Genomic DNA, 16,564 nt, shown 5'->3' on the forward strand with positions numbered 1-16,564 from the left:
ATTTTTTAAAATACAAGTTTATGGTCTATAGGAACAGTTTGCAACTATCTGAAAACGTGATTCTCAAGAATTACTCATTATCAGGGAGAGCTAAATAACTAAGATTTTATTACATATCAGATACATTTATGAATGCATGTATAATTTATATTTGAATGTAAAAATTTAAATTTATGAAAAGCTTGAAGTTGGTAAAATTCAAAGTATATATTTTAAATGACCCTTTAAAATGTAAATTTGGCAATAAGTGGTTGTTTTTCACTTTGTCTCAAGACTCCTGTATTAGAAGAAAATATATATATATATATTCTGTGAATATTTTAACTGAGTATACTCACAAGTATAATTATTTTCTTTTGGTTTTGATATGATTGTATAACCAAAGTTTAAAATTTGTATTTTATATACACATACAGTGACTATTCCACATGTACAATTTAGAAATAGTAAATTGATGCTTTGATGAGCTCTTATACATAAAAGAGATGTCATAATTTGGGTGTCATAACGGAATGCTGTAGACTGGGTGGTTTAAACTATGGAAATTGATTTCTCATAGTTCTGGGATCTGGGAATTAGATTAAGTAGCCAGCCTATCTGGTGTCTGGTGAGGGCACATGTTCTGGTTTGCAGATAGCCACTGTCTTGTAACCTCACATGGCAGAAGAGCAGACAGGATGGAAGTAAGCTCTCTTGTATCTGTTCTTATAAGGGCACTAATCGCATTCATGAGGGCTCCACCAGGAAGGCCTATGAACCTCCCAAAGGCCCCATCTCCTAATGACATCACACCAGGGATTAGGATTTCAACACATGCATGGGGGGCGGGGGTTCAACATTAAGTCCGTAGAAAAGAGTTATATTGAGGACACCTGTATACCCACCACTCATGTTGCAATGACACCATCACAGTGTGGCCTGTACATCCCTCCTCAGTTATACTGGCCTCCTTCCCTGCATTCCCTATTTTCTGTGACCTAAGGAATAAGAAGACGAGGCTGTCTTTGAAATAAAGCCCTTATAATGTTTCTTTCTCCTTGCACTAAAGTTCTACATGCATAGGTCTAAGAACTGGAATCATTGTGGGAGGTTCTTATTAGTTGATAGACAAGCGAAAAGATGGAGCTCTTTCTTTAACATAAGCTCATGTCTATTTTCTATCTTATTTCAGGGTCAGAGACATGTTGACTGATGAGATCACCAAGACAGCTGCAAAGTAAGATTCGTTTACTCTCTCACCAAAAAAATTTATAGAAATTATACAGTACTTTTTGCTTATTTTCGGAAAAATTAGTCATTACCCTTTCTTGTATTAATTCTTGCTACATGTCTTTTTGTGTAAATACAGAGGGCTGCTACAAACATGATTTTTACAGCAAGAGTCACTGGGGTTGAGTCCTTATTGTGTACCTAAAACAATGCCATGTGCTTTGCCTTAAATTTAAAGGCTTATAAATTAGTTCAAGGGGGGGAAATAAGAAAGGAAGAAATTCTGGAGAACGTGAGTTATGTGGGGTCTGCGAATAGATTGCTAAATCTCAACCACAATACAGCAGACAAATCAGGTGGCCCTTCCTTTCATTTCCTTGGTATTAAGCTGTCGAGGCATCTAAAAATTGAGTTTTTAAATACTAAACACTAATTCGAATACCTAGTAAAAAGGTAATTTCAGTTATATCCTTATGGTTGTTGTAACAGTTGAGTGTTACTGCCCAGGGGCTTTTTCATTTACCTTATGCCAACTCTCACTAAGAAAATTAGACCCTAATGAACTTGCTTGAATAGTCCCTTCAACCTCCTTTGTTAACAAGCTGACAATTGTTCCTGGCAGTGAGTCCCATGTCAGTAACACTTGTCCCTTCCACCATCCCCTTTAGCCCATGGATTCATATGACTTCTTTTCTTCATCACCTCCAAATAGCATAGAAGCACTTCTGACCTAGAGGATTTCACGTGAACTCAAAGTCCACATCTTGTAGAAATATTTACTGCATAGCTTATCCTTTTCATATCTCAGAACCTTCTGTAGTTAAATAGGTTTTGCCTTAAAAAAAAAAAAGAAGTAAAAGCAAAATAAACAACAAAATAAAAACATGGTCAATCTTAGAGATAGATTCCTGCCAATGATATTTTAAGTAGGAGCTTAGCTGTGAAGTCTGATCTCAGCACATGGTCACTACTCAGCTTCCTGTCTTCTAACAAAGAGAAAGAGAATTGATAATAATTGATATCAGTTCTGTGGGAGGCACTTTGGGAATATCTGAACACATAACTGTTGACAAAACCAAAGCACAGGGAGACTTCCATCGGAACTCATTTGCCTCTGCTTTTCCACTTGGGTGCATTGCAGATAGAGCTGGGAGCACCCAGTTGCATGTTGGACGGAAAGGGGTGCTAAGATGTGGGTGGGGCCTGCTTTGGTTCTTTACCTTTTATAGTTTGTTCTGTTACACAATCTGCTTACATCCTCTTAAAAACTGCTCTGACATTTGCAAAAAGCTTGAATGCTGAGGAAACTAGCAGTTTTCCATTAAAACTATAATTTTGCCTCTCTAGCAGCTTTTGCACTTCCCATACTAAAATTTTATTTCAACATGACTTTTATCTTCAGATTTGCAAAGCATCACTTCATGACTAATACCTAAGGAGAATGTGTTCACATTCTCAGTGGTATGGAGTGAAAATAGTTCATGTTCTCATGGCATTACCACCACTACCTTGTGTGTGTGTGCATGTGTGTGTGTGCGTGCGTGTGTGTGTGTGTGTGTGTGTGTGTGTGTGTGTGTGTGTGTGTGTGTAGTGCTAGGGATTGAACCTGAGGCCTTGCACATGCAAGGTAAGCACTTACCAACTGAGTTACATCTTTGGCTTTCATTACTACATTTTCATCGACAATTTCAAAGTGTTTTTTAGACCGTATCTTATTAAGGCAATCCTAATAGTACTGTGCATGACAGCAAGTGAACAGGAACTACATAAGGTCCAGAGGCTGAGAGATTAGTGATAGAACAGCGGGGAGATCACTGCTATGCTTTTTGCTTCTTCCCGTTGACTTCCTCCAACCAAGTGAAGACCTTACCACCACCCTCTGACAGCTCAGCATTTGGTCCTTGGACCATGACTGCCACAGGGTGTTCTGGGCCAGAGAAGGGCTTGTTTTGTTCAGAGTCATAAGTTAAATGCAGGAAGTAAAACAAGAGTCATGGAATTAAACTGATTTTCTCATTTGAGGGCATTTTTCCAGGAACAGAGTTAGGGCTAAGGGACAATCTGAACCCAGAAAAAACCTGGTGATTGATGGAAATTTGTTTTCATTGTTATTAATTAAATAGATTTGAACCTGAAGACAAAAATCTCCAAATGATTGGGTCACTTTGGTAATATATAGTGTAATACTTCATTCCTAAGAAAGCATCTTTGCAGCTCATCCTTCCTTGTGCTTTTTAATTAGGTTAATGGCATCAGTTTGTTCTAAAGGACAATTTAATTAAGATGTCAGTGGTGTTGCCTAGATAAATACTGTACTAATGCTGACATGTTATTATGCAAATTAGTCTCTGCTGTTTGACTGGTAGGGGATGGTTCTCTGAGTAACAAGGTGATGAGTTTTTGCTGAACCAATTGTGGACTTTCACTTGGCCAGTTCCTCCTTTTGAATTTGTTTCACTAAATATATCTATAGTGCCTTTTGTCTATAAATCATTATCCTGGGCACATAGAGAATGCAAAGATGGTCAAGAGAGTTATTCATGGTACCTCTGTAAAATGTGTAGCATGGTCTTCAGATACATTACATAGATTCTGGCATAGTTTTTTTTTTCTATTTAAAGATTAGTGTCCAAATTAGCATTCAGCCTGCAACCTAAGATCTAATTACTAGTGACTTTAAATACATTTTGCTCCATTTTTTTCAACAATACATGCTCAGGTAGGTCAAGACTGATGAAACTTGAAACGATTTGGGATACTGTTTTAAAACTGAGGCTAAATTCTTTTTCAGAATTTTAGGGTTAAAAAGATACTTTTTGTCATCTTGGGTGATATCCATGTTTAATGAGTTGGATACACAAGTTCAAGTGACCATGAAGTGTCATCTGTATGGGCATAAAACCTGGGGTTTTAATTTTCAGATCACTGAAAATTTAAAAATATTTTTTAATCCAACCATAGGGATTCATGGACATTTAGCAACAGGACAGGCCTCAGGATATTCTTAGTTAAAATGAAGAAATAATGCAGATCGAGTACTCCTTATGAATAATGCTTGGAACTAGAATTTCAGATTTTGCAGGTTTTCAAATTTTGAAATTCCATAGAGTTTACTAGTTGAGCACTCCTAATCCCAAAATGTAAAATCTGAAATGCTCTAAAATCAAATTTTTTGAGCACCATTGCTCAACCTGTATTAGAAATAAAAGATTTAGTTTTCTTTCGTTAAATAATTTTATGACCTAATCTTACCTCAGTTTGTGATGTTTTATTATTAGCTATGTAGGTGCTTAGTAAACCAAATCTAGGTTGGAGCTATCTGCTTAGACCTCAAGGCTTCCTTACAATCTTCTTTCTTCTTACTCCCAATTTGAATGTTGCTATCTTACTAATTTATGGCAGATTTCATAGAAGAAGGAATAGAGGGGCAAACAAAACGAGAAGGCATTAAGAGCAGGCCTTCACTGAGGAGAACTACCTACCCCAAGGTGGGAGGGAGAGAGGGAAGGAGGGATGGAAGAATGGATAAATGGAAGAACTTGATAATGGCAAGTCCTGAATCCCAATTTTATCAAAAGGAAGTGAAAATGTAAGAACACATATAAAATGACCTTCTAACATCCTCTGGCCTGTTCACTTGGGTCTGTGGATTGGATCTGGAGGTAAGTACTAGGTTTGCATGGGGAACAGGACTGAAAGTCTTCCTCATTCCACATTTTTATTCTAGTCCTGCACTGGGAAAAGCAGGGAATGGCTCTTGAATGTATACGGTGGACTCAGGTTCAGATTTCAAGTCCAGATTTTGGGGAACAATCTCTTTATTTGTGAAAATGCACAAACGTTAGCCTGACAACAGAACACTTTGGATGGGTGCTCTGCTGCCTAAGTTCTTTTATGACAGAATTGGCAAGCCAACAGCATCTTGTCAATGCCTCTTCGGGTGCTTTCTTCTATAGGATTGGTTTAGGATTATGCAATAATACAAAATGTAGATTTTCAGTGTTGAGTGTATATTAAAACCATTTATTTTTCTTGATGCCAAATTCTGAAGTCAAAAATAAAATTTTTATTACTGGTATTAGAAAACTGTCATTTGGAGGAAAAATAGAACAACTCTTAGTCTAAACAGGTTTTTGTTTTGTTTTTGGCATCTTATTTCATATCTCCAAATTGTATTGCAACTGGCTTTAGGGTTGCTGGCTTTGGAATATTAAGAAAAAGAGAGAATGATAATGACTGAGGAGAGCTGCCATGTGTCAAGTTGCAAGCAAAGTGCGCTGTCTGAGGTGGTTCAGGAGAAGCTGGTTCCACACACCAGTGCTTCAGAAAAGCCAGAGGCCATTCCATTCTGCTCAGCTTAGTTACATAATTGTCCTTGGGGGTGTTTTTCAGAACAAATCAATACATTTAAATTGGCTAAGGATGACACAGAAGAAGATAGCTTGGGAAATGTCATGTCGAACAATGAAATAAAAATTTTAGAAAGGAAGATCTTAGATGCACGAACTTTAATTTTTGAGTTACCAAATGTCATAATGACTCACACTGACAAATAAGAATAAAAAATCAGCACTAGTATCAGGATAGAAGTTGTTAGCATCAGGGGACATAAGTGTTGGAATCGAAGCGCTTTTTGATGCATCTATCCTCCTATGATAGCTCTTTCTCTTCTCCTGATTAATACCCCTAAGTGCTCTCTTGGAAATTTTTTCTTTTAAAACAGGGAGAGCCCAGTGGTCAAAGGCAACGCACTGTTAGCCTTAAGCAGCCTTGCTGTCGTCCTATTCAAACATGAAGCCAGCCTCGCCTCAGACTCTGATGGGGTCCTGGAGGTGAGTTAGGGTGATTTAAACCAGGTGGGCTTTGGTTGTGTCCCTTTGAGCCTGGCATTAGCTAGCCTAGCCCTGGATTTGCAAGGCTAGATTCTGTGATTGCAGCACCAGGTTCCCCTACTTGATGAGCCTCTACATTGTGCGCCCTAAGTCTTCTTGACTTCTGTTTGCTGCTTTTCTGTTGTTTTCTCCATCACAGTTAAGTGGTCATTTCCATTCGAAGGTGCCAATTTTATGCAGCAGGGGTTATATTTTTGTGATTACATCAGTAGTAACCAATCTTAGAAGGTTAACTAGGCTTACTGAAAGTGAACAATACTGTCAAAAAATGAAAAATTAGCAGTGTTTACAGAGTGAACAAAATTGTACTTTGCATTTTAATTGTAGATGTCAATGATAAAGAGCCTATTCATTTTTGCAAGGTATTTATTTCTTAATTAAACATGTGGCAAGTTGGCCAGTGTTCATTTCCAATGTACTTTCTCAGATAATTCATATCTGTCAAAATAAAAAGGCATGGATTTATTCTTATGTTAAGCTCCATTATCTGGTAGCTGTCATTATCTGGAGACAATGTAACTGATTGGGTCAAATATACAGGTAGACTTTAGGGTAGGGGAGTTCTCATTTAAATCTTATTACTTGCACTTATTAACTCTGTGGCTTATTTCTAGTAATCTCCCCTTTCAGACCTTATTTCCATATCTGTGAAATGGGGAGGTCAATATTTACCAGATAGTATTGCTGTAAGGAGTAAATGAATTAATATATGTAAAGCACCATTGCTGGTAGATACTAAGCGGTCAGTAATAATAACCCACATTAGCCCCAGCATCTCCTTCATCACTTCTTGCTGGGAAAGTTGACTTTTATTCAGTCCTGGAGGAGTGTCTTATGAGCCATGCATACTTTATTTCATGGTTTTTTTGGTTTCAAAGAAACCAACTATGACTCATTTAAATAAAAAAGTAAGTAGAAAGATATGGAATCTGGGAGCCTATGGAGTTGAAGGCTATGCTTACAGACTAGGTTTTGCGGGGAGCAGGAACCCAGGCAACCTGGGGAGTCAGGCATCAGGTACCAATGAAGTATCTCAGCAGACCACCCTCATTTGGGTAGCTTAATTCCAGTCACTTATTGTCCTTCCATCACTCATGCACAATTTAGAGTCCTCAGGTCCTATGTTCACCATTATGGTAGGGTGGGACTAAGTTTTAAATAATGGAGAACAGGGAATTCCCCAAATGGTGCCATTACCAGTAAACAAGAGAATGGCTACTATGTGACATGAGCTAAAAGTAGATATTACATGTGGAGGAGAGAAAGAGGCTAAGGGATTATTGCATGAGTGACAAAAATGTAGTTGGTTTGCATATGAATATTTAACTTTAAACCCAGAATATTATTTTAATGATGAGAATGATGAAAAAAAATCTGGAGGAATTATTTCATTTCTCTGAAAGGACCATGGAATACTTTAGCAGAGACAATGCACTAAGTAGATCAGTAATCTAAAAACTTAATTCCCCTTTCTGTGATCCTTCACATTGGTGTTAATTGTGCTGAACTGTGTAGTTAATTTGCTCCAGTAACAACTGGGACTCAAGTTCAGAGTTTGAGTTCTAGTCTCTCTCATTCTTCTTTCCTCACCCCACTTCAACTCAGCCTAAAGATAGGACTTTGCTTTTATTTTTGGTAATTTTACCTTTGGCTATCACTCAGTACAAACTCAAGATCTCATTATTTCATTAAAGTTGTAATTTTTAAACTTCATTCAAATCTGCATATGACCAAAAACTAAAGATCTGAAGAGGAAAGCCTTATTTGATTCAGGAAGTTGAATCCCAAGGCGATATTCATGCCTGGTTGACCTATACAGTTTGTATCATCTGAGTGTTAACATGTACATTAATGAATGCCTTTGGCATCTAGGGTTATGAGTGATTTTAATTGCCAAGTTTTCTTTATAATGAATGGAGTTGTGTTGATTTGGTTTTGCTTTCTCTTTCATTCTCTTTTCCAAACTGGAGACCGTTTATATTTTCCTACCTAATTTCTCAACTAATGAGGTGATTGTTGTCAGAATTCTTGAAGGACAAGTATATGGTAATAGTAAGCAGAAATGTTAGAGATGTTGATCAAACTTTTGTAGGTTGGTTTCCTCCTTTGTAAAATGACAAATCATAAAGTGAAGAAATCTTGAAATGCTTTTTTGCATCTTTCTCTCTTTAACCTCCACATTATTTTCATCATAATAATTCACTGAACATAGGAGAGCTCTGAAGGGTTTTGGATATGTTCTGTTTTGCAGCCCCTATTTCCCTACTTTTGCTAAATCTTGCAGAGAAGGTAAATCTTATTCTTATTGAGGCATAGGATGTGTCTTTGTTACATATTATTCACATAATAGTCCAAGCAGATGAAGTTTACTTTTTGATAATAGCACTTCATTATTTAATACAGAAGGTATTGTACTCTAGATCTCAAAGTAATGTTTAGATATGTTTTCTTCTGTCCCTTATATTTCATGTTGTTCATCTACAGGTTCAACCTCATTTCCTTCCAATGAAAGAATGGATTTCCATGGTGCTTGATACTCTGCTGGTCATTGTGGATAGCCATTACCAACCCAGAGGACAGCTTTTCTCCTGCTTTTATCATGTAAGTGCAAAAAAAAAAAAAAAAAAAGATTAGAAAAACCAGGGTCTAACTACTTGACATCAATTGGTCACATGAAATCCCTTCTGGGTTTTGATCGTATGTTAGAATTACCTGGGGGACTTTAAGAGTGAGTGAGTGTGTGTGTGTTTAAAGAAACATTGATGTGCAGGCCCCACTTCCAATTTAGTTGCCCTGAATGAACCTTGGGTATCAGCATTCTGAAAGCTCTGTAGGGTTTTATAATGTGTAGTTGGAGTAAGAGCTACAGTTGTAGTAGAATAAACATTGGCTGAAATGTGGACACTTGGAGTTTCTGGTCAGTTTTTTCATTTCAAGGCACATGTCCACAAGTAGTTCTCTTAATCTTTTTGGACCTTTTTGTCTTTATTTATAAAATGAGAGGCTTGGATAATATCACCTGTAATGATTGCAGCTCCACTCCTTAGTAGTTTTGTGACTGTTGACTTGGCACTTAACACCTATCATTCTTATTTTCTTTACTTGTAAAACAAACAAACAAAAATCATCACCACCTTTCTGAAAGACTGTGAGGATCAAGTTGTTTGTTTTGCAAAAATGTTATGAAAACAGTGAAATGCTCTGTAAATACAAAGATCATAAAAAAGCACCTGTTACCTAGTCATTCTCTGTCTTCAAGCTTGTATCCTAAGATTTGAAGCAAAATGAAAACACACTTGTTTGTTTAATTTTCCCTTTATTGGTTGTAATGTGCAGAATTACTGCATCTTGTAGAATTCTTTTGGTTCTGCCCTATCAATATCCATTGCTTAGGGAATTACAGTGATCATGGGACAATCAGCTGAGTGGCAGAGGATTAGAGTTGATTTGAATAAAACTATAGCCTAGATCCTGAACAGTTGCTAAGATCATGAATTTAACCTGAAATCCACTGCCTATGGTCTTCTGTGTACATTCTGTGTGCCTCTCTCTTCCTGCCCTTGGTATGTATTCATCTGGGGCTTAGGGTCTGATGCTAGATTTTAAACTGTTCTTGAGGACAAAAAATGTCTTGCCAGATAATGTAGAATTAAATGGGACAGTAGAGCTTGCTCAAAGAGGTAATTTCTTTATGTTAATTTGTTTAGCTTGTTTAGAAGCAAATAGGGAGAATTTTGTAATAACTCTCTGGCTTGGATGTTAACCAGAACAGGACATTTTATGAGCTTTATAATAATTCTGCTTAGTTCTTACAAACCAATAAGATAATCTCTTAGTCAGCTCAGGGTTCCTCTTTGTGATTTTTACATTATTTTACTTTTCAAAATTAAGTTCTGTTTCAAAAGTCTCTTCCTTTATTTCCTGTGTCCTAGCAGCTGAGTCATTTTGCATAACACTATCATTTAAGAGTGCTGTATTAAAGTATAACTTGTTACATGTTTGATTTGTTTTTATCCTTAAAGTACTAGAGCTTTGAGAACTAATAGGTGTAGAATTAAAAACACATTTTAACGTGCATTGTCTGCAAGGGACACCGCCTTTATGGTATGTCTGCAGCTTTAAAGTGAGTAATAGTGAGGAGTGTTAAACGGGCTTCCTCCCCACTTGAGACACATTTACAAATGCATGCACTGTCTGGTGGTGCTCTCTAACATGGTGTTCTTGCAGAAGCCGTTCATAGTCAGCTGCCCTGTCATTTTATTAGGGCTGTTACTCATTTCTTTCCCATAATTACATATAGGAAAGCGCATATAGAGCTCTCCATTTCATTTTGAATGCTGGTTATTGCTTTGAAACCAGAGGCTTTTAGGATTTCAACTTCCTTTTTAATTAAAAGGAATTAACCCCCTGTAGGAAATAATCCATCTACTGGGAAGTGTTCCCACCAAAAATTTTGGGAGACGTGCCAATAGATCCTTGCGCTAAACTTACAAGGTTTCTCTGTACTAAACTTAAATTCCTCCCTACCCTCTTTCTTTTTCTTTCTTTGAAAATGCCCAGCTTTCTGGACATTTATAACATGGCCTGGTGGATTGTCTAAGTTCAGACAACTTCACTTTGGCCTTTTCAACATGTACATCACGTGAGCTTTTAAAAACACCAAAATCGTTTCAGTCCTCCTAGTGAGAGAATTCACAATCTTGAAATGTAAGGTGCTTATAATTTCATTTTTCAAACTCAAAAGACATTATTAGTTAACTGATTAGTAGCAAATTCTTTCATGGAGTGAAAAGCCTCTGTAGCAAACACATGCAGATTTATGTTTGTTTTTGTTCTATGGGGGCGGATCTAAGAGGAGCTAGTATTGTTGAGCCGCCTTTTTGTGATAGGTATGTTTCCATCCTGTTTTAAACAAAAGGCTAACCTCTGTTTTCGTTCTCTGGCATGTCCTAGAAATCCTATTCTGGTGAAAACACAGCTAGTGCCATTGCCCGTTCTGCTGCCGCCACGGCTTTGTCTCTCCTTGTGCCAGTTTTCATTATCTCTTGCAAAGAGAAGGTTGAGGAAATCCTGAACATGCTGACTGCCAGGTTACCTGGGAAACCAAGTGCTGATGAATCTCAAGCCGTGCAAATCCACATGGGCCTTGCTTTGGGGATGTTTCTCTCTCGCTTGTGCGAGGAGAAACTCAGGTATGGTTTATTAAAATATTCCTATTTTCCCCTTTGTGATTTAGGTGAAGGACTTTGCCTACACATACCTAAACACTATAGCTAAGCAATATATGGCTGCTAAACTTTTTGAGATCTGCAAGTTGATTCTTTATTCTTCTTTATGGGTGAATTTGTCTTTCTAAAATACCATCATGTATACACTAATGCATTTTAAGGGTTGCTATTCAAGTGATTGGTTGCTTGGATGTCATTTCATGCTTATAAAAAAGCCCCAAGTACATCTGTCGAATAAGCATGAGTGGAAATCTAACCTTATGGTGCTGTAAGTAGAGAAAACTTCTTTTTTTATTTATATGTGACAGAAATAATTGCTGATCCCTTATTAATATCACTGTAAAATGAGTGGAAGGGACTGGGGTATCTCTTGTGCCTGAGGGGTGTTGGGAATCACTGAATCACCTGAGAACTACATGTACCCAGCTTTAAACATAGCTTTTATTCTGTGCCCTGGCTACATTTTAATAATCCTTAAAGAGTCTTAATCTGTACATATTATACTGTGTACTTTATTCAGTTTGATTGCTCAGTTTTGGACTGCTAGCTTTACCCTTGAATGAAGCTAATGGAATAGCAAAAACCTGGGTGGAAAATTCCACTAACTGGGAAAGTTTTCTTGCCCAACAATCTGTTTTAGTTTTTTTGTTCATACTTTTGATTCTTTTATCTTACAACAAACCTTAGAATTATATATGTCTGAATTGATTGCAGTTTGAAACTAGTGGTTACGTTGGTAGTTGACATTATTTTGCACAAGCATTAATATGTGGAACTTTTATGAGAATTGATGTTGTTCAGGGGAAATAGTAGATTTTAGATGTTCATTTTCAACTCCTGCAAACATCTGTCAGGTGATTGGGGTGACTGAGTGAGTCTCTGTAATCCTAAAGGAAATGTGCACAGAATATTCATTTTATTTTGTTCACTGGCATATTAATTATATATTAATATAAAGGCCAGGAGGCTAAGGCAGGAGGATCGCAAGCTTGAGGCCAGACTCAGCAACTTGTGAGACGCTGTCTCAAAACACAAAATAAAAAGGGCTAAGGATGTAACTCAGTGGTAAAACGCCTCTGGATTCAATCCTTAGTACCTGCCCCCACCAAAACAAAACAAAAAAATAAAAAATAAAGGGCCTGTTCTGGATACAAACAAACAACAATAGCAAACACCCCTATGTGCATCTTATGTGTGTGGTAGAACATGAAGTATTTCTAAACACCTGAAGTTTGAAAGGGAATTTCCCGGCTTTGCTCCTAGGCTGCAAATGGCATTCCCTTCCCCATTTCTATCCAGGCTCCTTCCTTGCTATCTTTTAAACAATGTGTTTTTCAACTAACAGTGAGCTGTTTCAGTGCAACACTAGGCGACCTCCCTCATCCTGTCCTGTCTCTTTGCCTCCTAAGTGGCTGGCGAGGGGGTGGCCCTAAGCTCACACCTGTGGCTTGGCCATTTCCCCTTTCTCCTGTGTGTTTCCCGTCTTCATTAACTTAGGATGAAGTGCTGCTGGTTTTAAGGGCCAAGAAGTTTGCATTTGTGGCTAATCATGCTGCCTGAAAACCCTGCAGTGATCCCTCCAACAACACGCTTGTTCTTGGTTTCTAGATTCCCCTCCACTGCTGTCTATCTTACTTGAAGTTGTACCTACAGAAAATAGTGGAAAAGACCCCAGAAAGTTCTTTGCATGGCTGAGCACCCCCAGAATAATGACAGATTTTAACTTTGCCTACCCTTCCTGTGTTGGTAGCATCCTCCTCTTTTGGAGGGCCACTGTATTAGCCCTGCTGTCACTAACATTTTCATGACTCCCACCTTCCCCAACATTTTTGAGCAGAGGAATCTGAAATATTTGCTTTTCTTTACTAAACAGATATTTTATTAGGTAACTACAGTGTCACCTGATAATATTTTTGGAGAAAGTTTCCTTTTTTTTTTTGTAAAATAAAAGTAAGTGGTTGGATGGTGATTGACTCTGAATAGTCAATAACACCAAGTAAGTGACCCCAAATGACCCCTTAATGGGAAGGGGATTAGGACCATATATTAGTTTTCAGAGAGGGAAGAATTACCCTGTGGAAGAAAATGATGACAACCAATTTTTTTTTGAGGTTTATGAGAAAACCTCCTAAATTTAAATTACAATCAAGGTTTATTTAGAAAAGTGTATTATTTCAGGCTTCTTGCTTCTGCCATAACCCCCAGAGGATACAAGTATGATCTCGTTAACATTTGTTCAGGATATTTATGAATATTTTACTCTAGAGAACAACTTCAATAGGACTTATTTAATCAAAAGCTATTAACTCTCTGTGTGTGTGTATTGCTCACTTACAAAATGTCATCCTTCACCTTGGGCACCACTGCTATAGTCTTGGTTTAAGATCCTGTTGTTGAAGGTACTCTCTGGCATTCTTGGGGCTGGATTCCTCCTCGCTTGATCTGAGGCTGTAGCGTGAAAGCTGAGGTGTAGAGACCCCTGGATAATGAAGTGTCGGTGATGAAGTCCACAACTCTACCTGGAAAAACAGCCACAGAACTACCTTTTAAATTTCATTTTACTATACCAGTTTTATTTCTCACCAAGATAATTAAAAGAAGCGATATCACTTATTGTATAAAAGCAGAAAAATGTAGGGCTAGAGGATTTTTCCTCTTTAAAGTATATGTAAGCAAAGAAAAAGAACTGCTGGCTTATAAAATTGAGATATGAAATCAGAAGTGACAATCTTTGCAAGAAAGAGGTTTAGAAGGACTGTTGATCATTATCAGTTTAAAAAGTTATTAAATATTCTGCAGAAAATCACTTTGTCTTCTTAGCAATATTTGGAATTTTGGCTTTGGCTTTTATCATTTGGTGATTTTAAAATGTGAATATGCTGAGAAAAATTGAATGTAGGAGTCTTGGTGTTTACTGGCTCATAAGTGATTTAAACTGTCTAGAAACCTAATAATTAAATAATCAGTGGCTCAGTTTCTCTGTCTAAAAAATGAATCATCAATATTATTACCAATATGTGAATTATCAATATTATTGTCACTTTTAATTTTTTAAAATTATTTGTGATAGAGGTGCTGGGGATTTAACTTGTGACCTCATGTATGCTGGGCAAGTGGTCTACCACTGATCTGCATCCCCAGCTCATTTATCATTTATTATTTTTTGTTCTTTAAAATTTTTTGTTGTTGTTGTAGATGGACACAATACCTTCATTTTCTTTATTTACTTTTATGTGGTGCTGAGGATGAAACCCAGTACCTCAAACGTGCCAGGCGAGCACTCTACTACTGAGCCACGATCCCAGCCCCTGTTTTTTGTTCTTAAAGAAATGCTAGTATATCCAGTAGAAAAATGAGAACAAATATTTTATATTAAGCCTTTTGACCAGTCAAATTATTAGTAATTCACTTTTTCTTTGGTCATTATTCAGTGATATATCTGGCCAACAGATGAACCTTCTTCTGATGAAGTCCTTGGATGCCCTGGAGAACTGCTGCTTTGACGCTGGTCTTGAATACAAGTACGTAGTTTCCATTTCCTCTCTAACAGGTCCTTAGAGACTGACCATACCTACATGCTATGGTGAAATAGTTGCAGGATCTGATCTTGAATTTCTTTGTAGAGAATTTTCAGTAAAAATCATATTTTTAAAACCCTGTCATTAGAGCTTACTTGTTTTGAAAACCATGTTTCTGCAATAGTGTACTTAAATACAATGCAGCAAATATCATTTCATGGCTTAGTCTTTGTATTGTTAACATCTTTGTTGTGGTTTACTTTATCATATAAGGCATGTATCTGAGGATGTGAATACATGACTTAACCTTTTAAAAGATCTGTCGAAGTCATTTGAATTTGATTGCGCTTGAGAGCCTTTGAATGGTGATTTATATTTCTCTACGTAACCTATTGGCTGAGGAATTAAAATGGAAACACACGTTTCTTAGTCCCAGCCTGCTTTACCTAAGGAGCCCTTTCCTCCCTGCAGACCTCATGCTTTTTCAAGATTTTGCCTATTAAACTGAATAGCTTAAAGTTGAAGTCATTTTCTCATTCCAGCGATGAAAGATGACAAATAAAAGAGAAATAATCAGAAGAGGTTAAAAACAGTATTAAGCATCCTCATTTAATTAGCTATTTAATGTTTAAACTGACTTGTGTGGATGAATTCATGGTTCCATTAGGCTTTTGGAAATATTGACACCATTGAGGACCTACACTGCACCTTTTTTGGACTTCCACATGTTTTGGAACCTTAGGCTTAAATTCTCTGGAGCTCATTGTTTCTAGGAAATGCAATAGAGAATAAGCACCAATCTCTAGTTTATTAGCTCATTTAACTTTTGTGATTATGGACACTGTTCAATTAAGTCAGTGTTGACATTTCTGGCCTTCAGTCACTTACAATCTAAAGCTACATTCATTCGATCTAGAGCCTGTTAGAGTCAGACTAACAAAGGAATAAATGAATTGGTGAAAGAGGTGCAGGTATAAAGGATTTTATCATGAGCAAAAAAGTCAAATGTCCACTTGGGTGATAGTTATGAAATCTTCACCATGTGCAGGTAAGATTTATGACACTCACCCAGTTTATCAAGAAACACTTTGGGGATCAAGTGACATGTTAAGATGTGGTTTCAATATGAGAAAAGAGTTTGATGGCATGGTTGAAATCTCTTGAATATAGAAAATGATTAATGGGGGTTATAGGGACATATAGCTGTTATTTGGGTTGAGTGAAGAGTTGAGGTTTTTAACCTAATGCATGCATTGATGTTGTTGCTTCTTACAACCAAGGAATGAGATATTTTTGTATTTCTCCTCCTGATCCCCTCTCCAAAAATGTTCATCATAGCTGTAGTTCAGGATATTATGAACGGGGAAAAAATTGCAATTAAGATTCTGTATATTTTCAGCCAATTGGAAAAATCTCTGGAATGACTTTCATGTATTGTACCATTTGTTTTCTGGAAAGTTCTTTGAATGTAAGGAGAACTGTGGGATAGTGGACTTATCCACATTACAAGTATTTATGCACTTTAAAACTTCACATGTTAAAGCATATTTAATTTTAAACTTCATTTTTGTTTTTAATAAAATTCTTGTTTCTCCATTCTTACATTCTTAATGAACAACTGAAGTGGGGAGAGGGAAGAAGGTTGGGCCTGTCCAGGCTTAAATTCTCTGGAGGGAAGCAGAATAGAGAAATTTCCCACCTCTTTAGTGAAAACTTC

General features: G+C 37.1%; 1 protein-coding gene across 1 annotated transcript in view; it reads left to right on the forward strand.

Moving 5' to 3' along the window:
* Positions 1–16,564, forward strand: part of FOCAD (focadhesin) — a 377,113-nt gene that overhangs the window by 304,123 nt on the left and 56,426 nt on the right. The window contains exons 24-28 of the mRNA XM_079112425.1: positions 1,172–1,216; positions 5,933–6,041; positions 8,586–8,702; positions 11,055–11,293; positions 14,761–14,850. Coding sequence (XP_078968551.1) covers positions 1,172–1,216; positions 5,933–6,041; positions 8,586–8,702; positions 11,055–11,293; positions 14,761–14,850 — 600 coding nt within the window. The remainder of the gene's footprint in view (positions 1–1,171; positions 1,217–5,932; positions 6,042–8,585; positions 8,703–11,054; positions 11,294–14,760; positions 14,851–16,564) is intronic.

The sequence above is a fragment of the Sciurus vulgaris genome, assembly GCF_902686455.1.
Source record: "Sciurus vulgaris genome assembly, chromosome: 15".
Taxonomy (NCBI): Eukaryota; Metazoa; Chordata; class Mammalia; order Rodentia; family Sciuridae; genus Sciurus; species Sciurus vulgaris.